Raw genomic sequence first — 22,216 nt, 5'->3', positions numbered from 1 at the left:
AAATGATGAAGGAGAGTAGAGGAGATGCTGAGATGCGGGGAGACATGGAGAAGAGGGAGGATGTAGTCACAGGTGACAGAGACATAGGGGAGACAGAGGTGGAGAGAGAGGGTGGGGCCAGGTTGCCAAGTCTTCGCAAAAGAAGGGAGAAACAACTTGGGGGGAGGATCTGAAAAGAGACTGTTATGGAGATTCAGGTGTGGAGGGATGGACTCAGGAATGGGAAAGTCTGAGAGAAGCCACAGACAGAAGGGAGAGGTAGACAAGGGGAAAGCAGAGAGCAGACAGTTGTCAGGAGGAGAAAAATCATGGGATAAAGTAGGGAGACACGAACATCAAGTGTTAAGGTGTCACCAAAATGGGGACCCAGATCCTAAAGAGTAAGGCATAGAGGAACACAGGAGCAGAGTCTTGAGAGACCACAGAGCAGAGAGGAATGATGGGTGGGGAAGGGACACTGGAGGAGGGAACCAAACTCCTGTTGCCAGCCTCCCCGCTGCAGGCTATTTAGCTCAGATACTTTCAGCCCTGCAAGCCCTGTCCCTGAAGCATTCTGCCCTAGCTGTCCCACGTGCTCTGGGGACTATTTCTTCCTCCTCTGCATCTGTCATCCCAAGATCTTAGGCTCTGGGGAGTCCCAGTCCCAGGCCTCATATAGGAATTCAGTTTTTACCTTTTAGGGCAGTAGCTAAAAAGAACACAGGCAGGTAGTAAAGAGAAACTAATAGCCTAGAACCATAGAAAGCACGATGTCTACTCAACCTGGAGTCTGTTCGACCTGGGGCCAAGTCCTTGTGACCTTGGACAAGTCACATAACCTTCAATGGATTCTTTTCACAGTCTGTAACATGGGCATAATATTGCCTTCTCTATAGGGCTGTTGTGACACCCAGTGAAACAGTCTGTGGGAGCTCACTGAGTGAACTGGGGAGTGTTCACCCCAATTCTCTACATATGCATGGTGGTTAAAAGGATATAGGAAGTTTCATTCATATATGTATGTAAGGCAGTATGACCGAGGGAATCTGAGGGAGCTATGGGTGTGTGTGTGTGTGTGTGTGTGTGTGTGTGCATGTGTATGTGTGCGTGCATGTGTATGTGTGTGTATGTGTGTGTGTGTGCGTGCGTGTGCATGTGTGTGTGTGCGCGTGTGCGTGCATGCATGTCTATGTGTGTGTATGTGTGCATGCGTACGTGCGTGCGTGTGTGTGTGTATGTGTGCATGCGTGCGTGTGTGTGTGTGTGTGTGTGTGTGTGTTTGATGCTTGTGTAGGGCTATCTTCCCTGCAAGGAAGACATGAGGAGCAGGCTTTGGGGATGGAGAAAATGATTATACCTTTGGGGGTTATTGTTATTTTGCATTTTATAGGCATCTACTCTTTGAGACTGTGGATTACAAATTTCGTTCTATCCTTAGGCAGGCTATGAGGTTCTGAGGAGAGGAGGGAGTTTGGAGGGTAGGTTAGACACAGGGGCTGGGGCTGGTCCTTGAGGGTGAGGGGAGGGCCTGGAGAAGCTGGGAAGCAGTGGGCTTGGCAGGAGAGGGGGTGACATATGTAGGGAGCCCTGGGGACCCAACCAGGCAAATGGCTGGCAGGGAGAGCAGGCAGTGTTAACTCTTGCTGTGCTGCACTGCCTGACCCTTCCCTGAGAGTGTCATTTTGTCAGCCACTGGAGGTGTGCTGGGTCACAGAGACAGAGGCAGGCAGGAGAAGCCTGAGTAGGAGGTGCTGTCACTTGGAAATGGCAGGAGCGCTTTAGCGTGTCTTTATCTTCCAGTTTCTGCTCTTGGTTGCCACATGGCTTCTGTCAGTCTTTCTGCCTCTACCTCTCTGTGCCTCTAGAAGGTGACAGCGGGTCTCCACTCTGGCTAACCACACAATCTGTCACTCTCTGCGCTGCCAGCCCAGCTGGAAGCCCCGTGCCCAGCACCCAGCCCTAGCCCTCTGCCCCTGGCCCCCTAGGCCTTATCGCCTTTGTCTCCTAAGGCGGCCTCCCCTTTCTTCTTCCTCTTCACTCACCTCAGAGCCCATCTCCAATCTCATTACAGTCTCAGCCTCCAACCACTGTACCCCCAGCCCCCAACCTCCTCCCTTCCCTCCCCCACCCATCTGTCTTCCCTGAAGCCCTCCTCTTTGTGTCTTTCCATCTGTCACCACCAGCACTGGGCCTACTCCCCTCCTGGCCACACCCGCCTGGCCTTTCTCCCCCTTGGGCTCAGTTCCCTCTCCCTCCCCTTCCTCCTTAGGTCCTACTAAGAAACCAACTTCCCCTGTTTCCTTTCATAATCTTGTTTTTCCAGCATGTCTTCTCTCACTTCAGGTTTTAATTCCACCCCTCTGACTTGTGAGTTGGGGACAGAGTGAGGACTCCAGGGTCCCAGCCCCTAAGCCCTGAGCAACCACTTAGTTGGGACAGAGGATGGTAATGTTGGCTCACAGTTGCATCACCTCAGGTGAATGACTTCTCCTCAGGCCCCCTGAGATGACCCTCCACTCTTGCTCCATGCTTCCCTGTTTGGCCCAGGGCTTACACAGCCCTTCTGCACCACGGGAGGTGAAGCTCTCATACCTTTTGAGTTTGAATTCATGAGAAATAAAATTTTATTCAGAAGCCCATTGACCCTGGCCTTCCACGGGCTTCAGATTCTCCAGCATAACCACAGCCTTCTCTATTTTTTCTTCTATTTCTTTTTTGTCCTTCCTTTCTCCTTCCTTCCTTCTATCCTCTGTCTCCTCCCTTCCTTCTTCCCTCTCTCCCTTCCTTTTTATTTCTTTTGAGGAAATGAAGCCACATTTGTCAATTTTCTCCTGTTCCTGGGCTAGGAGACAATAGCGTCCCTTTCTAGAGTTGATCCTTATGCTATCTTGAGAGTTCATGAGTTGATCATTTTTTTCAAATGGTCCTTGCCCCGAGGAACTTAGGGAAAAGGAAGAGACTAGAACCCCAGTTGTTCCTTCACAGAACCAGACAGAGCCAGTGTGGACTGGAGCAGTCTCTTGAGAGAACACTGGAGCCCGGAGAAGGGCAATGCTCCTCCCAGGGTCACACAGGCAGCAGACCAAAACCTCTGCTCCTGAGCTCATCCCACAACATGAGGCTCCTCTCCACTGACCTTTGCCTGAAGTAAACACATTGTCCTCCAAACTTGGGTAGAACCTTCTGAGACTGATCTAGTATGGAGCATACACAGCCTTGCTGAGTTATCTTGCGCCACGTCCCTTCCCTGCATCTAAACTTTGGAATCTTCAAGAAAAGACGCAATATCTCTTATGCTTTTATCATATGGGGACAAAGCGGCTCCCCGGTAGCCACACTCAGCAAATATTTATTACTTCCATGGCTGCCGGCAGAGATACGAGACATGTTCTAGCTCCCCCTCTGTCTCTCGTTTATAGGATGACCCTGTGCAAGCAGCATCACGCCTCTGGGCTAGTCTCCCCTGCTCATCAGTCAAATGAGCTGAGCGTCTGAACATGGAGGCATATGCCTGTATTTCCAGGACTCGAGACGCTGAGGCAGGAATGACTAAATTTGAGGCTCACTTGGGTTTAAGACTTGGTCTCAAAAAAAGAGGGGAAAAAATACACGTGATTTCTAAGTCTAAGGTCTTAGAAATTATAAGTCCCTGGATGCAGAGAGTATGGGAAAAAGCAAAGGGGGAAGAGGAAGAGAAGATGCCACATATGTATGAAAATGCCATAATGAAACTCGCTGCTTTGTATGCTAACTAAAAAAATAAGTTGGCAGGGCTGGAAATGGCTCAGCGGTTAAGAGCACTGGCTGCGCTTCCATAAAACCCGGGTTCAATTCCCAACACTCACATGGCAGCTCACAAGTGTCTGTAACTCCTGTTCCAGGGGACCCAACACCCTCACACAGACATACATGCAGGAAAAAAACACCAATGTACATAAAATACAAATGACTAAATTTAAAAAAAAGTAATTTTTTTTTTTAAAAAAAAGTTGGTTGTGGCACACTCCTTAAATTCTACCTCTCAAAAGCAGGTGGATCTCTGTGAGTTTGAAGTCAGCCTGTTCTACATAGCAAGTGCCAGGCTAGCTGGGGCTACAATAGTGAAACCCTACCTCAAAACTAATTAATTAATTTCCCTCAAGGGCAAAAAGTTCTATTGAGTAAGGTGGGATTTAGGGCACAGCACCAAAGAAATGGCTAGGCAAGTCAAAGTGCTTGATTCCTGGGTCCCATGGTAGGAGAGAACTGACTCCCCAGGGTTGTCCTCTGACCACACACATGCTCTGACATCTCTGACATGTGCGTGCATGCACACACGTATACACAAAAGGAAGTTTCTCTTCCTAGGGTGTGCTTTTCAACAACCACCAAGATGTTAAAAAGAGAAAACGGCAATCTCTATTCAAACAGACTGGAGAAGACACTGGCTGGAGGGAGGCCTCCTGGCTAGAGTTGAGGGATAAGGTATCACAGTGGGTAGACAGGCTGGTATCGAGACATAGGGGGTCATTCATTCAACTTCCTACCTGGGCTCAGAGAAAAGGGCTAATACGGAGTTAACAAAGAGTAGTGTGAGAGAGAAGCCCTGGGGGAAGGGAAAGGGGCTAGAAAATGACACATTTCAGAAGGTGCAGACCTTCTCGGGGACAAAGGAAGACTAAGGGATTATAATAAATGTGGGTCCTAAGATGCTGCAGGCCAGCTGGTCTTTAGGGCACAAGGGGTAACCTCTTTAGAGTCCAGCACACTTGTCTGAGAGAGGGAGAGGGTCTGGGAGTCCCTGAGGGTTGGTCTCAGTGGCTATATTCCTTCCATGGAGTCTGGCCTCTGCAAAGACCGTGAAGAACTGGGCTCTGTTGTTGCTGGCAGGGGGCAGGGATAAAGAATGGCGCAACATGGAGCAAGGCAGTATGGAGGACAGATGAGCTTGTATTCTGTGTTCTTCCCTAGGACCAGGAAATATCTTGTCCTCTTCTTTTTTCCTACCCCGATCCCTTGACTTTGCCTAAGCCTCTGTTTCTCTGTTTAGCCCCCTCTCTGGTACCCAGCCATGTCCCCGCTTCCTGAAGCTGCCAGCAGGATGAGGGAGTTTACTGCTCTGTCCGCTGGGAGACCTGTTGGCCAAGGGAGGCATGGAGCCGGCCCAGCCGAAGGCGGCAGCTGTGCTCAGCTCCCACCAGTGCCAGCACAGCACACAGCTTTTCCAGCTCCAACTGGGGGCTGGCAGGGGAGCAGCAGGGTATATTTCCTATCTCAGAACCCTAAACATGCTTCCTCCAGGGAGCTTGGAGAGAAACCTGGAGGAAAATCATCTCCTCTCAGCAGGATTCTCGAAGAGGTAAACAGCTCAACCAAGGAACGGTGTCTGGACTGTGCAAACACCAGCTCTCCATCTCTGCTGGTCTTCAGACGCGTGTGAGCAGTGGCCTCCTGGCCAGCAGCAAGGAGAGCAAGCCCCACTCAGGTTTCCACCCCTGCTGGCTCTCTTCCCCACCCTCTGTTGACTCAGCCTCGGCCCACAATCACTGCAGCTCTGCTCAGCTCTACTCTACAATTGTACCTCCATGAAGACACAGGGACTTGGTCTCCAAGAGCTGAGGGTCTCCCTGAAGCAGCCCCCAAGCCACTCTTGTGTTGAGCGACAAAAAGTCTGCCATCAGTGCAGGGCCCAAACTCCTTAGCAGGTTACCCAAGAACCTTGCGGTGTGGCCCAAGCCTCACCACCTGCTCACCCTCATGGTTCATGCACACTGAGTACACTTACCATGGTCCAGACACAGGCTTCTGCATGTGGGGAATTCTAATCCTAACTCATGGTCATGTTCATTACCCTGACTCCCATCTGCAGCACACCACAACGCCTCCGTTTATTACACTCAATAGTACGTCCGGTTCTAAGGCTGTCTTTGTCTCTCACTCCAACCCTAAGCTCAAGGCTTAGGGTTGCATCTGCTCAGAGTGGATACAATATGTAGAAACTCCACTAATACTGTTCTAAGAGGGGCTCTGGGGCTGTCCCAGCACTGCATTTCACCTGTTTTGTAACAGTATCTTACTTCTGGAGGGCAAGGCTACACACACAGTTCTCTAGTCTGGGGTCACCAAACAAAGTGATCTGGGAAGAATACAAAGGAACAAATACACATTGTATGGGATAATTTTAATGAAACTTGCTATTTATATATTTACAAAAAAAGGAAAAAACCCAACAAAAATAGATATTACAGTTTAATAATAAAAAGTACAACTGAGCACTGTGGGCTAGAGGTGGGATACCCACCTAACGGCATGCCCACCCTAACATGTCATCTGGGGACCTGGAGAAAGGACTATGAGAAAGACACAGCTGGCTCAGCCAGAGAACCCGCTCTTCTCCCCAAGGGTTAGGGCAGTTTGAATCTGATGCTCAATCCTTTACATCCTTCTTCCTTGTCCAGCAGGTGGTTGGGTACAGGGGTGGGGTAGGGTGACAGCAGGATCAGAGAGAGGTACAGAGCAGGATGGAAAGACAAGAGGTACCCCAAGAAAGGGCAGACGAGGGTGGGCAACTGGTGAGTTAAGCAGAAGGAAGTTCCTATCATAATCCCTGGTATTAGAGAAGGGGGAGCAAACAGGAAAGGAGAGCGGGGAAGGGGAGGCAGCTTGTCCATCTCTCCCCATCTCCACTCACAGTTTCATTCCGTGTGTTAATTCCAGTCTAGGACAGACCCAGAGACAGTCCAGTGATAAATTAGTGGTTTGTTCCCAGTGGAACAACTGATCGAGGAAATGAAGTCCAAAGCTGGTAGGGAGAGCTGGAGTCTTCTTCAGTAAGACACGGATCCTGGCTCTCGGGGAGCAACGAAAAGGACATCGGCTTTGGCATTGATGCAGTAAGTGACGATGAGAGAGAAGATGAGGATGCTGAAGCCCACGATCAAGGTGATGAACTGCAAGGATGAAAGTGTGAGCAGGAAAGGAAGAGTTCTCAGATGCCACAGTCTTAGGTAACTCAGGAAGAAATGACATCAGAATTCTGACAGTAGACTCAAGCACCAAGAACCAGCATGGGCAGCATCATGCGAATGAGCAGCCTGGGCTCTCCTTAGGTGAAAAGAGTGGTGTCTGTGTTCTTTAGGTGACCTGAAGGTAGGCAGGACTCAGGCTCCAGTCCTCTTATACTTATCTCATGACTTACTTATAACAGGGGCTCAGTAACTATTCGACTGACTCCTCCCAGCTATGCCATAAAGTAGGTGCTAGGCAGGAGTAGGAGACACAACAGAACTTATTAGATTGAACAACAGGGCTCTCCTAAATAAGCATGCATTCACACTATCAGCGCAGAGAGGCCTTTGAAAGGGAGGCAATAGCAGACCAGGCACAGATTTGCACTGGTTTTGCTGTAAATCTAGGACAAATGAGAAACAACAGAAAGGAGCCTAACAGAACTGAGATGAGAGATAGCTAAGAAGATCCCAGTGGAACTCTACCACCTCCCTCCAGCCCAGTCTTACCTCAAGTTCTTTGCTGGCAATCAGGAATATCCGAGCTTGGATGTCTTTCCAGCGGCTCTCAGCCCATGTAGAATATTCTGTGGAGCTCCACTGACTTAGTTCAAAGGCAGGGGACAAGGCCCTGGCCAGTCGTACTGTGGAGCGTACACACCGGGGGAGCCGCTCTGTCTTGTTGGAATTCCAAGGGCCTTGTACCCATGAGTATTCATACAGCTGCACAATAAAACAGGTCAGAGCACAGGGCTGAGGTGACGGTCTTCTCACTTGCTCCCTGCTTCCCTATTAGCAACCACATTCCAACCCACCAACTGGTTGACACTTCATCCCACAGGTGGCCCAGTTTCACTCAGGATACTGCTTCCTCAACATGCAGGTTCAAAGACTATATCCCTCTACCTTCCCGTGCCCATTCCCGCGTCTGCCCAGCAGATTTCCAACTCTTCCAAGGGAAAGAGGCCCCAGGACACCTCCGACACCCACCGCCACTCACATCCTTGCTTTCATTTGGGACTTTACTTGGATCCTGGCACTGCTCTCGGGTGAGGTCGGTCACCTTGCCTGTCAGATTTGCTAAGGCATACTGCACAACGTAAGTCGTGTTGGTAGGGCTGGAAACAGCGATGTAATGTTGAAGAGGCCTATCATCTGATTGCAGGTCAAAGGGAAAGGACGATTTGGAAGGTGAGGTCAAGGTGGGCAGAAACAGAAAGAACCCAGAATTGGCAGGAGCCAGAAGAGAACAGGTTAAGAGAAAATAAGTATCAAGAAAAAGAAAGGAAAATGGGGAAAGAAAGCAGAAAGGGAAAGGATAAAGATTAACCAAAGTGACGCCTTTTTCTCTACACATTTTGTCGGGTAGGGACCCCCTCTCAGAGCAGATGCTTACCCAAATAGGACCTTAGGTCCTGTCTGAGGATAGACTGGAACCATGAGTTGTTGGCTCTAACCAGGAACCCATAAAGCAGACGTGTAACCTATGATTGGGACACAGAGAAAAGAAAAACGTTGTGACTTTTAGTAAGACCAGCAAAACAACGAGCAGAGATCAGTTATGAGACAGGACGTCTCCCGGTGCTGGGAGACAGTGGGCAATTCACAAGGATGTAGATGAAGCCCACTCAAGAGCTCTCAAGTATCATCCTTGCAGACGTGAACAGGCATGCTAAATTCCAAAGTTTAGAAAGTTGGCAAGGACCACGGGGGCGGGGGAGGGGGTGGGGGTGGTGGCCTGTGTTAACAGAAACAGGAGGGACTAGGGGCCCATCTTTTCTTACTGTTTGGGGATCAGCCTGAATGGAGTCATTGAAGTTGGTTCCTCCTGCGAGCTCATACAATGCACGAGCCAGCACTGTGGCCACATTCGCCAGTGCCTGCAGCGAGTGAAGAGAAGGGCTGGATGGCTCACCTGTCGCCCAGGGCTTCACTTGGGGCATCTCTGCCGTATTTCCAATGCTTCCACCCAGCCCAGGTCAGTGCTACCTTGGCAGTGTCTGTCACAAAGTTCAGATCCTCTTCTGGGCTCTGCCACTCCGGATAGGTCACGTTAATGTTCTCAGCAGTGTCATAAATGCTCTGGTAATACCTGCCAGAAAAGTCAGCATGAGCCCTGGCTATATGAAGCCAGGTCCTTGTCCCTTTCCTATCTAAATGTCCTTATGTGGGAACTTGCTATCTTGTTTTTCATTGTCCAGTGGGAAAAGGAGAGAGAAAATCAGGCTTCATTATTTAAAAAGTATTGGAAATGGGGAAGTAGGAATAATGGTGAGGTAAAGCAATTTAAAGCCTCTGATGCTAGACAGAGTATAAAAAATAAGCCAGACAGCAGGGCGGAGGTGGCGCACACCTTTAATCCCAGCACTTGGGAGGCAGAGACAGGAAGATCTCTGTAAATTCGAGGCCAGCCTGGTCTACAGTGTGAGTTCCAGGACAGGCTCCAAATCTGCAGTGAAACCCTGTCTCGAAAGACCAAATAAATAAATAAATAAGAAGAAGAAAAGAAGAAGGAAAGAGGAAGGAGGAGAGGAGAGGAGGAGAAGGAGGGGGGAAGGAGGAGGAGAAGGGGGAGGAGGAGGAGAAGGAAGAAGAAGACGAAGACGAAGAAGAAGAAGAAGGCGGCTCTGGACACACAGGAGACTGCCTGGCTTTTCAGAGAACTATCTCCCTATATGAGTGTTCCCACAAATGCTCACAATGACAGAGGGGAGGCTGTCGGGGCTAAAACCAGGGATGTTCACAGACAGACACTCTGGACCAGATCACTGTAATTGTCCCCGTGAGGCCAAGGAAACATATTTTAAAGAGCACCCTTAGCCTTCCTACTCAAATACCTCTTATGTAGGTATGAATTGTTGCCCCAAGAAAGAGCCAAGAAAGTCACACAATCAAGTGAATTATCTCTTACCCCATAGGGAAAAAAAAAAGCTGATAGTGACAGTAATCTAGAACCATCACCCCCTTGAGTGAGTGAGAAAGGATCTTTGCTAGGGTCAGAGAATCAAAGTTTAAACATTTTTATTTAAAAACTCATTTGGGTCCAACAAGGCTGGAGAGAGAGAGAGAGAGAGAGAGAGAGAGACATCTAGCCTGAGTGAGAGTGAGAACCCCATTATCCCTGGGCTCAAGTTAGGAAAGCGTGATGATCTCTCCAGAACCAGGAGTGGAGACATGGTGCCTTCTTATCTTCAGAGGCCTCTCCTACGCTCCGCCACGTGCGTCTACCACGTGGTGAGAACATGTTACATTTCAGAGTAAGAACACTGCTTGTGGACCCCAAACAGAACTCCTTTCTAGCTTCCCATGCTTTGGCCTGAGATGAAGATCTCTGCGGCAGCCGTTGGGAGCGCAGGTGCCAGGAGAACCTGGAGGAGTGGACCCACAGCAGAGGATGACTGCACTGGGAGTGCTCAAGGCTAAGGACCAGGGTCCAGGCCTCCTGTGGACAGGCTACCGGGTGAAGAACACCCAGATGGAAGTGTATGGGGTGGGAAGAGACGGCATCTTCCTCCCAGACTACAGACTAGACTGTCTCTGAGAACAAAGAAGGTGCGGGCCCAGGTGACTTACCGGTTATGGAAGGAACCAGAGTGGTCGGCCAGAACCACACCCGAGATGTTTCGAGCCCGAAGAAATCGTTGTAGCGATGATGGTGGGAGGGCCTGGGACTGATTCTGTCTCCTGAGGACAACTTCAGGGACACCAGCACCACTCTTCTCCAGAGTGGCCAGGAGGTCCTCCACCTGAGGAAGGAACAGAAGCAGACCGCTGAGAGGCGGGGTGGTGGGAGGGCTCTATCAGCCTATGCTCTCCTAGATATATTCTTCAACTGCCCTGAAACCAAGACTCTGAATTCCCTATAGTTCCCATGGTTCTTTCTACAGTTAGGAAATTAGATCACAAAGAGGCCTGGTTTTTCCACATTTATAGGTAAGTTCTGTCCTCAGGACTCTGCCTTATCCTCAGTGGGTGTTTCCTGTATCATTTGTTGTGCAGAACTGGAGGGGCCAATCAACAACAAAATGCCAAATATGTAAGTCATTCGCTAAGAGCTACAGGAGTCCAGAGCAGATATGACAGCAAAGGCTGGAGCGGCAACAAGAGCACTCCAAGGAGAAAAGCAGGCACACAGCTGCACTTGGTAGGACAGAAGAGTCATGAATAAGCATGAAGAAGAGGAGGGCAGAGGCAAGAGAGGGCTCAGCGGTTAAGAGTACTTGTGGCTTTTGCTTTTGCAGGGACCCAGGTTTGATCCTCAGTACCAACACGGTGGTTCATACCCATCTGTAACTCCAGTTCTAGGGGATCTGCCCCTCCTCTGACCCTGAGCACCAGACACGCATATGGTGAATATACATGCAGGCAAATACTCATACATATAAGATAAAATAAATCTGTAAATCCACACACACACACACAATAAAGTGGAAGGCAATTTGGGCAGGTGCTTGATGCGGGCAGGACTCCAGCAGGCAGTTCTGACAACTGGGTCCATGGGACATCAAGACTAGAACAGAACGAGCAAGTCACACTAGGTGGTGGTAAAGTACGCCTTAATCCCAACACTTGGGAGGCAAAGGCAGGAGGATCTCTGTGAGTTCGAGGACAGCCTGGTCTACAGAGTTTCAGGACAGCCAGGGCTATCCTGTCTTGAAAAACAAAAAAAAAAAAAAAAAAAAAAGGAAAGAAGTAAGGAAAGAAGAAGGAAGGAAAGAAGGAAGGAAAGAAGGAAGGAAGGAAGGAAGGAAGGAAGGAAGAGAAGAGAAAGAAGGAGCAGCCACTCACGAGTCAGCAGTGATAGTATTTAGGTGCTGAATGACCACAGAGAACTACTTACTCCAGGGAATCAATGAGATACCACTGTCTCTACGATTCTTCTCACAAAGCAGTGATGTTCAACTTTAGCCAACACCTAATTTTATCCTTTCTTTTATCTATGGGGTTACCTGGTTCTTCACAGAGTCGTTCTTCTGAGACATGGGATCTGTGTGCATCCAGAGCTCTAGGGAAGTTCTTAGGGCCACCTGGGAAGGATGAAGAGCGCCATGCATATCTGTCTCCTGCTGTGACCCACGTCTGGGAGACAGACGTTAAGGGATGGGTGACAGCTGCAGAACAGGGTGCTTAAGTGCAAGGAAGAGGTGGAGGATAGAGGCTCACACCTGTCCCAGCTCCACAAACGAGTCAATGTTCTCCAGCCGCACGGGAAACTTGCCGTTCTCCATGTCATAGACCATCCTTGAGCTGCCAATGTAGTCAAAAGTTTCCTGAGGAGTGGAGATAGGAGAGATTCCCAAGGGATGGGGCAGTCTGAGGTCAACACAGTGGGTTGCTTTCTTGGGTTATCTTAGTCGACAGTCATCTCACAGTCACGAGATCTACCCCCCCACACAACCTCCCAGCTGCCTCTCACATGCATGTATCACGGGATTTTTGAGCCTAGAAGTGGGGAAAGCAGCCTTTGTAAAGGCTAGAAGCAAACACCAGCTGCTACAGTTGCTTCTTGATTCTCCACCATCTCCACAGCTCTGGCTTCTACTACCGTGCACTTCAGCCAAGCTGTAACACCACAGGGATTGGACAGTAAACACAAAAGGAAGCCTCAAACGAATTTTGTTAATGGGGGATGGAAGGGGACACATCAATTCAGGAAATCTAAACTTCCTAAAACAGAGGATGCCAAAGGGGAAACAGAGAGACGCATGCAGAAACTCTGGTTAACAGCTCAGGTCAGTAATTCCTCTCCCACCATTACCATCCCCTTCCTCATTGCCATCTTGCCCTAGGAAAAAGCCCTTACCCCCTGGAAGAAGACAAACATCACATTGCGGGGCAGGGTGGTCACATCAGGTGCCTTGTGCAAAGCTTCAGCTGCAGCCAGCTGAGTGACAAAGGAGGCTACGGCACTTTCTGCCCCTGGGGCCACATTCCAGAAAAAGGACCGGCTGTCCAGCTGGAATAGCAGAAGACAAGATAGGGTGGTGTACTTTAAAACTGGACCATTAGAGCCAAGTAAGCACCTTCTCTGTGGGACAAGTACTAGAGCCAAGGAGTCCAACAGCCCAGCTCCCTCTCCACTTAAGGCTCCCCAGTGTGCTCACTCTGAAATCAGATGTATCTAAGGGGGAGCCCTGTCCATGCTGCACAGGGGCAACACTCACCCGGGTGGCAGCAACCACAACCCTGTCATCAGGTTCTAATGCCCCAGATGTATTTATAGGCTTAAGCATGCTCCATACGTTGTAGTCAGATAAGGGGTCACAGACGATTTCTGAGTAGGACACAAACAACGAGAGATCAATAGTACTAAGGGAGAAGGCAGTTGTAGAGAATGCCTTCAAGATCGCTTAGACTCCGTCCCCAGAAACTCCGAGGACCATTTTCTCCACTTTCAACAGCTCTAGCTCTGCTTCTCTGCCACCGTCCACTTCAGGTGCAGGCTGCCTCTTGTCTTCAAGATTCTCCCACCCAGTGCCTGCTCCCCAGGCCCACTCTTCCCTGGATGATCTCACCAACCTCCCCGGCTGGGTCCACCCTGCTCACCGCAGTCCACCTGCATGGCTTGGCTCTCTGCCTACCTGGGTTGATGCTGAAGGTGCTCTGGATGAGGCTGCGCCGCATGCAGGTAGCAGTGCTGATGACGGCGTGCATGTGTGAGAAGAGCTGCATAGCACACAGTGGGAAGCTTGGTGCAGAGCCATTCTGACCCAGGTTGTGATCTTGATAGCACTGGAGAGGAGATGGACCCCACTGAGACAGCTAGTTGTGGAGGCCCTCTCTCGCTTTCCAGGAAGAGGAAGGCCCAGCTCCATTCTTAAGCCATTCCCTTTTGGGAGACATAAGTCCCCAAGCTACAGGTGTCCTGGGATAACCATATAAGGTCAAAGAGAAAAATTCCTCAATCAGTACAAATAACATGGACTCAAGAGACTGGTTGGAGCAGATAAACTTATCCAATTCTAACTGGTGTGGTCCAAGCTTCAGCCACCACAGGGTCTTGCTACACAGTTTACAATGGCCCCAAACTCATAATCCTGTTTCAGTTTCACAAGCATTGACAGTACAGGTGTGTACTACAGTGCTGGCTTCCGAAAAAAAGAATAAAAATTCAGGACAGCTTGGCCAGCAACTCACTTTGTCATTCTAAAGACAAATCTCTCAATTTATCTTAAAGTGAAGACGCTGGACTAGACAGAACAAGGACATCAGAGCCGTAAACAACTCATCCGAGATGGCTCAGGGGGTAAGGGTGTTCGCTGTGCAAACATGAAGCTTTATGTTCCAATCCTAGCACCCATGTAAAACGCTGGACACAGCCAAGCATGAACCCATAACCCCAGTGATGTTGGGAGAAAAGACAAGAGGACTGCAGGAGCTTGCTGGCTGCCAGTCTAGGTGCAGTCTCCTGTCTCAAGGGAGTAAGGTGGAGAGTGGCAGGGCAAGATACCTGATGCCTTCCTCTGCCTTTGCATAAATAGTCAGGTATACACATTGCATCCATACCTATCACACACAGAGACAGACAGAGAGAACCTCAGGGATTTACTGAACTCAACTGCTCAACCCCTAGTTCAATGTTCTCTCTTTCTGTTTTTGCTCTGTCCTTTATCAGACGAGCTCTCACTCCAGGCGGACCTATTCTTGCCTGTGCCTGGGATTAAGCATGAGGCATCACACTTGGTCCAAAGTTCTTTTTATGTGGTTCTTTTTTGTTTTTGTTTGAAACAGGGTCTCTCTGTGTAGCCCTGGCTGTCCTGGAACTAGCTCTGCAGACCAGGCTGACCTCTTTCAAGGTGTGCACTAGCAGAACAAGCCACCCACCAAACAGGACAGCAATGGGAAAAATAATCCTGTTTCTCACTGGAATTGCCAGAGCTGGCAGAGTCAGTACCTGCTTGATGACCTTGGTTTCGTTCTCATCTTCAAGAAGAAAGATGGGAAAACTAAAGTCTTCATAAGCCAAGCCATTGCCCAGTTCATTCCACAGTGTTTGTTTGCAGTGAGCAAACTCTGACCCATAGGAGTTGGAGTAAATACCTGAGGGAAGGAGGCAGGGAAGGGTATATTGAAGCACCAAGTATTTAGGGAGCAGGAGAAGTATGAAGGTTAGGATATCATAGGACTGGGGCTAAGAGTACAGAAAGAGACAATGATTCTAAGAGTCATGCATCTATCACCAGCCCCACTAGATAGTGATAGAAACTGCTATCAGGGAAGCCTAGGCTGGCAGATTAGGTATCTGATCATGTAACAAGAAGGAATGGTGGAAGAGGAAGTGGGGAGCAGTCAGTTGTACACAGCCCACACAGACAATGCCCCCTGCCCCTGAAACCTGATGCTGATGTAACAATTAGCTTTGTACAACAGAAGGTTCTCATGAGCTTTTGAGGCTCTTACCAAACCCATCATTTGGGCACTGCACACTAGGAGAGAAGCTTGAAGTTGAATTGGGCTTGGCTAGAGTCACTGCAAGACCAGCAATTCTGTTGGTTTTCCCCTTCAGCTTTTCCATTACATCTCTAGAACGGACAAGGACAGGAGAGAAGACAAGAAGGTATCAGGGAGACTAATACTCAAGACAGAAACAACTGGAGAATTAGGGACTCAGAACTCCAACTTACTTCTTCTCTTTTGGGGCTTAACTTCTGAGTCTGGACTATGGTCCAACCTGAGTTCAGGGTTTCATTTACCTTGTCCCTGCATGATTTTGGACAACCCTCCTTCTTCCCTGAAGAAGGGTCTAATTTTGAAATCAATAAGATGATTCCTTTTGATGTTACCTCTTTTCTGAATACAAACCCAGCTTCCTATCCCACACCAGATCAGTGCAACAGCAGCTGCCACTCATCAGTACAAGGAGCAGATCTCTTCTTTCTCTATATATAGTTCCAGAACGACACATACAGTTCTTACCTGATAAAGAGCCTGCCCTCCAGGAGAACCATGTACGGGGGGTTGGGGCCATCCGTCAACACCCACTGCAGGTCCTCTTCTTTCTCCACTACATGGATAACCCCTGTATCCCCACTAATTGAAGCTGTCGGGACAGAATGGGTCAAATTAAAGCTCCCATGGTTGATAATTCTGCAGATTTTTTTTTTTAAAACAAAACAAAACAAAACAGGGTCTCACTATGTAACCCTGGCTGACCTGAACTGACTGTGTAGACCAGGCTGGCCTTGAATTTGCAGTGATCCTCCTGCCTCTGTTTTCCAAGTGCTGTGATTCAAGGCCACCACATCCAGCTTCTGTAGATTTTATCTCTAAAGATGTCACAAAATATTAGAGTAAACACTGCCACTTCTAGACTAGAAGAGCTGAATTACCCCAGCTCCATTTGAAGGAAGAAAAGGAGAACAAAGCCCAAGAGGACTCATTAGAAGTCTTTCTGTTTTTTTTTTTTTATAGTTTGAACTTGGGTCATTAGGATTGTAGAACAAGTGCTTTTATAAAACCTTTGGGTCTTCTTGCTGGCCTCTACAGCCCTTTTCATTAGATGTTGGAAAGACTGAAATTTTCACTTTTCTTTTTAACTCAATTCCAAAAATCTCACTTAACCATATAACAAGATTCTAGAACACTAGACATTCAAGTTCCAAAAATCTGATTTTTCCTCCAGAAAATGCCAGACTTTCTATTGCCAGCTCAGACTTCTAGATTTGATCTTCCTTTGAAAAGACACAGATTCTGTGGCCTCAATAGCCATTTTCCAGCCTCCTCTGGAAATATCTTTATTTGCTCCTGGCCAGTGTTAGGTGATTTTAATCTAGAACTCTGAGCTCTCTAGTGCAGAACTTCCCAATTGATAGGCCTGGGACGGACTGAAGACATGCTGATAATCACTGACTCCCTTCTGGGAATCTAGGGTTTCAAAAGATCCTCAACTGTCCAAAAACAAGAGCAGACTCTTCATTTACCCAGGATGACCCATGAATAATACCCATTTTTATATTTTAGGATGCCAAATCCAATATTTCTATGCATCTCATGATTATGAAAAAGACTAGGAAGTACTGCCTCAGAGAACGAATGATCCACAGTCCAGGATGTCTAGAATTTAACATGATAGCCTGAGTCTCTAGGGATTCATGTGGAGACATCCTAGAGAAGACTAGATGTGCTATTTGAGAGTTACTTTAGACCTAGCCCTCACAAAACTGTGGAGTACAATTACAGCAGAAGTATTCTTTGCTTTGCTTTTTTGGTACTGAGCCAGAGGCCTTGTGGACAACACCCACTACCAATGAGCTGTACCCGTAGCCACTGGAATTTTAAGAAGTATAAATGCTTGGGCATTCTCTCAGTGGAGCCTGGATATATGTATTTTCTAAAATTATCAGATGTAATTCTTGGCTATTTACAGTCAGACATAAGAACTATGCTTCTAGACCTCAGCACTGAAATCGACTTGCAACTGGCAGAAGACTGGAAACCATCAAGTACTTCTCAACTGTTAACTAAAGAGAACTCGTCTCCCTGGACATCTAATAAACAGTAAATAAAGTGAAGAGTCTACAACATTTGTCTATGCCTTATATACAGTAAATAATTAACAGGATCATAGCCATGGCAATAAAACGTAGTGGAAGAATTGCGGGGCTGGGGATGGCTTTAGTTAAGATCCAGATATTTACAAAGGTTTTAAGTAAAACAATAGAAAGGAGAAAACAGTCTCCTACTTGCTAAAGCTCTTAAAACATAAAAAAAGAAAAGTTAGTGTAGTAAATTAAGAAGAAATAAATAAAGGTAACTGGTAACCAGCTCTAAGGAGGACAGGGAAGAGACAAACTTGATGCTGAACTAAAGAAACTGGATTCCCATCCAGGTCCTGACTGGTGACTGCAGAGTTTTAAGTAATGTGTTTGCTTTCTCTGGATTTTCAGGAAGGAACAGTTTTCTTATCCCTGTTCATCTTCTACAGTGGGGATGGAGGGGAAACAGTTACACGTAGCTCTCTTTGAGCACTTTAAGGACCCAATAAGTGGGTCATATTAGTCAGAAAATCAAATCTAGAGCTCATCTTTCTCCTCAGTTTCATTATGCTCCAACCCTAATTACAAGGTGTTGCCTGTGAAGGAATGTGCAGATGTGATGAAGCAAGACTCAGAAGTAAGTAGATTGGAAGGGAAACGCGATCCTAATGAGGAAGTGGCCAGAGTCCAGCCCCTCCCTCTTCTCTCTGCACTGGCTTTGGCTTTATCTCCAGAGGCTGCTGCTTTGCTTCCCACGGGGCTGCCCGGAGAACACGCAAGGCAGTGACTCATCTCCAAAGGAGAGTTTTTAGAGCCCTGCTTCAGGAGGATGGGGTCCTTGTGGTCAGGCTCTGACATGTCCAGCAGTCTGATTTCAGCCTACCCTGGACCTAGTTCTCCTTCATTTACAACTCAGAAGAGAAACTAAATCCAAAAACCTTAAGGCTGTCTGTAACCAACGAATCTACCTGCGGTGTTTCCTGTATGGGCAACGGAAGTTCCTGTATGGACTTTATGTAGTATAGCTCACGGAAGTATAGGTAGAGAAGCATAGACTACCTCCCTGAGAAAATTCCTTACTTTCTAGTAACTGAGTTTCTTTTTAACCAAGATGGAAGGCAATCACATGAAACTGTTTGATACTTTACTCCAAATCAACAATAGACGCTTATTTAAAAAGTGTTTGAAGCAGGAAGTGGAGGACTATGCCTACAATTTCAGCATTAGGAAGCCTGAGAGAAGAAGATCACAAGTTCAAGACCAGTCTGGCCTATATAATTAGATACTGTCTTAAAGAACAGAAAAAGAAAAAAAAAAGATACTTTGACTTTCAGCTTTGTGTATCACTATCCCAGCCATTAATAAAATGATAAATTAAAATTCAGAAAGTGATCAATTTGATGATAAAGCCAAGATCAGGCCCTGCTTATCTGCAAAAATATATCCTGACAGAGAAACTGTTCATGGAAGACTACAATCTGATGATAACAGACAGCTCAAGCAGAAAACAGCTGTGATTTTTATTTTATTTTTTTTTTAATATGTGTAGTACCAAGAGATAGAATTCAGGGCCTTGTGCATATTAGGCAAGTGCTCCACCACTGAGCTACCCTTCCAGCAATTTATACAGTACCGAGAGTGATAGTGTTCTCATGGTATTGTTTTGGAACACATTTACAAAGTACAAGGATAGTCCAAATACTTCACTTATTTCTCTTTTGACCGATGGCATGGGCAATAGGGTCTCTATCTTGGGCTGGCTTTGGCAACCTACCCCCTGGCTGTTATGACAGCAGTGCCACTAAATATAATTTATACGGTGCTATGGACTTAAACCAGGACTTTGTATTTGCTAGGAAAGCACTCTGCCGACTACTTACATCCCCAGCCTTTATCTGGCATTTGTGTGAACATGTGTGTGCTATGTGCAAATGCCTGATAGAAGAAAACATCAGCTATCTGTCTTTGTCTTCCGTCTTATTTGGGGCAGGATCTCTTTGTTGTCTTTCTGTTGTACACAACAGACTACCTGGCCTGTGAGTTTCCACTGATTCTACTGTCTCTGCATCCTGTCTCTCTAGAGGAATGCCAGGATTATAAGAAATCATATTATGCCTCTAGCTTTTTTTAAAATGTGGGTTCCAGAGATTCAAATTCATACCCAAGAGCTTTTTTTTTAACCTACTGAGCCATCCCCAGCCCTTAGTTGTCATTAAAAAAACAAATAAATAAAAATAAAGACTTTTTTTTTGAAAAAATTATATATGTACATGAGTGGTTTGACTCCAGGTATGTATGTGCATCCACACATGTGTTCAGTGCCAGTGGAGGTTAGAAACATCACCAGATTTCCTGGAACTAGAGTAATAGCTTGTTGAGAGCAACCATGTGGGTGCTGGAAACCAAAAGTCAGCCCTCTGCAAGAGCAACGAACGCTCTCTATCACTGAACCTCTCTATCACTGAACCGTCTGTCCGGCCCCCTGCTTAGCATTTTTAATGCCTTTTCTTCAGCTAGTTTACTGCCCATGAAGAAGCTGATTTTTGGAAGCTGGGGATACTAGCTTGGGGGTAGGGATTCAATCAACAGCATCACAAAACAAGAGAAGCTCAGACAAATAGGGGTGCATGGTTGCAGTCCCAGAACTCAGCAGAAGGCTAAAGCCAGACTGGGATGCACAGTAAGGTTCTGCTCAAAAAAAAAAAAAAAAGGCCACTTTGGCTCAAAAAAGATCACTCAGATGCTGGAGTGATGGTTAGATTCCATAGAATATGGGATTTCTTCTTCCTTAGAGAACTCTATGATAAGATAGTTAAGAGTCCCACCAGGGTTCAGATCCTGGCATGATCTCTTATTATCACGATAATGGTGGGAAAGCTGAGCAGTTTCTGTAAGTTTTAGTCCAATTGTTTGTACAATATTAATAACAGGGACTGATGTGGAGGTAAAAATATAATGCACACATTGAAACAGCATTTACTAATTTAGCTCTTATTATCTTGCCTGGTTTGACAGATGCCAATCACCTCCTATAGAAACACTCTGATTTGAATGTCAAGATTCCTAAGCAGGATACGAGGATTTCTGCATATCCAGGATGCAAACTGAGTTATTAGTGGCCACAAATATAAACTGCAATTTCAACTTACACTGGCAGCCAATCTGATGAGTGGCGTTGAGCAGGCGGACACAAGGAGCTGTTTTATTTAAGGGGATGTAGATTTTCCTCTCCACTGAGTTTCCCCGACACAATCCTGACCAGAAGATAAACGGTATTAGATAAAAATGAAAGATATTTGGTATTAGCCTCCATCATCATTAGCTTGGTTCATGGTAAATCATTCACTGTCATATTTTCTAACATGGAATTAATGATTATTGTTTTCACTTCTTGGTCGCATGATTGGAACATAAGCGTTGTATAAGAGTACCTAGCTATGTATCTTAGGAAGTTATTAAACTCCATGATGACCAATTAACAATAAAGCTAAAGAATGATTTATCAAAAGTCCTTGACTTGAGCTGTGTCAGTGTCTGGTTGCATGGGTACACACTTCTGTTTTTCTATCTTGTATGTATATTACCATTAGCAAAAAACCTCTGGTCTGAGAATATAGCTTACCAAAACCAAACAAAGAAAAGCATTCAACAACAAAACCCAGCTAAGAATCTGAACAGGCCTAGGAGAAACCTTATGCCACACACCTGTTCGATCAAACATCAGATCATTTGTGTACACAGCCAGAGTATGTGGCAGCTACCCTTTCTTCCTTGAAGAAGGTCGAAAACAATGTGAATGGAGGGGACAATTTAGTCATGGTTATACACTGGAATGTTTGCATTTTAAGACTTAACTAGAAAGCCATAACCATATAAAGAAATATTTACACTTTGCTCAATTCTTAGTTGAACCCACTATAAAGAATTACTGATGTGTTAGTGATTGTAATTCGTAATTGCGAAATTACTAAATAAATATTAAATCGAAAAAAATGAAAATATTCATATACATTAAACGTCTAAAAGTCCTTGACTCATTACTTCCCTCTTAACAGTTTAAAGCAGCCAAGCCCAGGTTACCCTCACTTTAGTAAGTAAAGGAAACAAGGAACACATATTTAGTACACAGCCATCAACAGGAGGAAATGAGGGCTCTTCCCCACCTCCCCACTCCCCTACACCCCAGTGTTGCAAAAGCTCCCACAAAACAAGACTTTTGGTCTCAAAAATACTAACTCAGAGAAAGAAATCAGGCTGAGCTTTTTACACCTGTCCCTTTTGGTTGTGGGTGGAGTGGCTGGGGCTTTAAAGAAAACGAGGCATGCGAATAAGGTATAAGAGAATCAAACTGGAAACCCAGATAAGGGCTGGAGAGAACTGATCGAAACGACGTGCCTCGGGAGATAGGAAACGAAGGTCCTGTCAAAGGGGGAACTTATGTCATGGGAACGAAAGACAAGACGGATTTACAGGGCGGGGGGGACAGAGGGGCAATGGGAACCAGAAGGGCAACGCCTGCGCTCGGCGACGGGCCGATCCGGACGGTTCTCCTTACAGAGCAGAGCCCGAGGGTGGGGTGGCCTCACCTGCCAGTATCATGGAAAAAGACAGAAGGAGAAGACCCCGACTTCCTGGGTCAGGCCCAGAGCCGCCCCTAGTCGTAGCCATCTTGCCTCTCCGCAGGGCGGAAGCCTCGGGTCCCTTCCAGTCTCGTATCGGCCTCTCTAGGCTTCCACCGGCGCCGTCTCTGTAGCCCAGCGCTCCAAAGACCGGAAG

At 47.0% G+C, this 22,216-nt stretch overlaps 1 protein-coding gene across 2 annotated transcripts; it reads right to left on the bottom strand.

Annotated features, from left to right (window-relative positions):
- Positions 1–6,124: 6,124 nt before the first annotated feature.
- On the bottom strand, positions 6,125–22,183 carry Ncstn (nicastrin). Of its 2 annotated transcripts, none has more exons than XM_048448902.3 (17): positions 22,027–22,183; positions 20,590–20,694; positions 15,882–16,005; positions 15,366–15,487; positions 14,860–15,005; positions 13,547–13,697; positions 13,130–13,239; positions 12,769–12,921; positions 12,131–12,235; positions 11,915–11,992; positions 10,539–10,711; positions 8,955–9,057; positions 8,750–8,845; positions 8,362–8,449; positions 7,966–8,120; positions 7,476–7,688; positions 6,125–6,908 (listed from the first exon to the last, which is right to left on the bottom strand). In XM_048448902.3, exons 1-17 carry the CDS (start codon positions 22,106–22,108, stop codon positions 6,786–6,788), a joined length of 2,127 nt encoding a protein of 708 aa, XP_048304859.2. In that variant the 5' UTR covers positions 22,109–22,183; the 3' UTR covers positions 6,125–6,785. The 2 variants fall into 2 exon arrangements, with proteins under 2 accessions (XP_048304859.2, XP_085543818.1); XM_085687692.2 differs by lacking the exon at positions 22,027–22,183 and adding an exon at positions 16,119–16,231.
- Between the last annotated feature and the right edge of the window lie 33 nt (positions 22,184–22,216).

The sequence above is a fragment of the Myodes glareolus genome, chromosome 5 (genome assembly GCF_982192425.1).
Source record: "Myodes glareolus chromosome 5, mMyoGla1.1, whole genome shotgun sequence".
Classification (NCBI taxonomy): domain Eukaryota; kingdom Metazoa; phylum Chordata; class Mammalia; order Rodentia; family Cricetidae; genus Myodes; species Myodes glareolus.
This window is presented reverse-complemented; position numbering and strand designations above follow the sequence as displayed.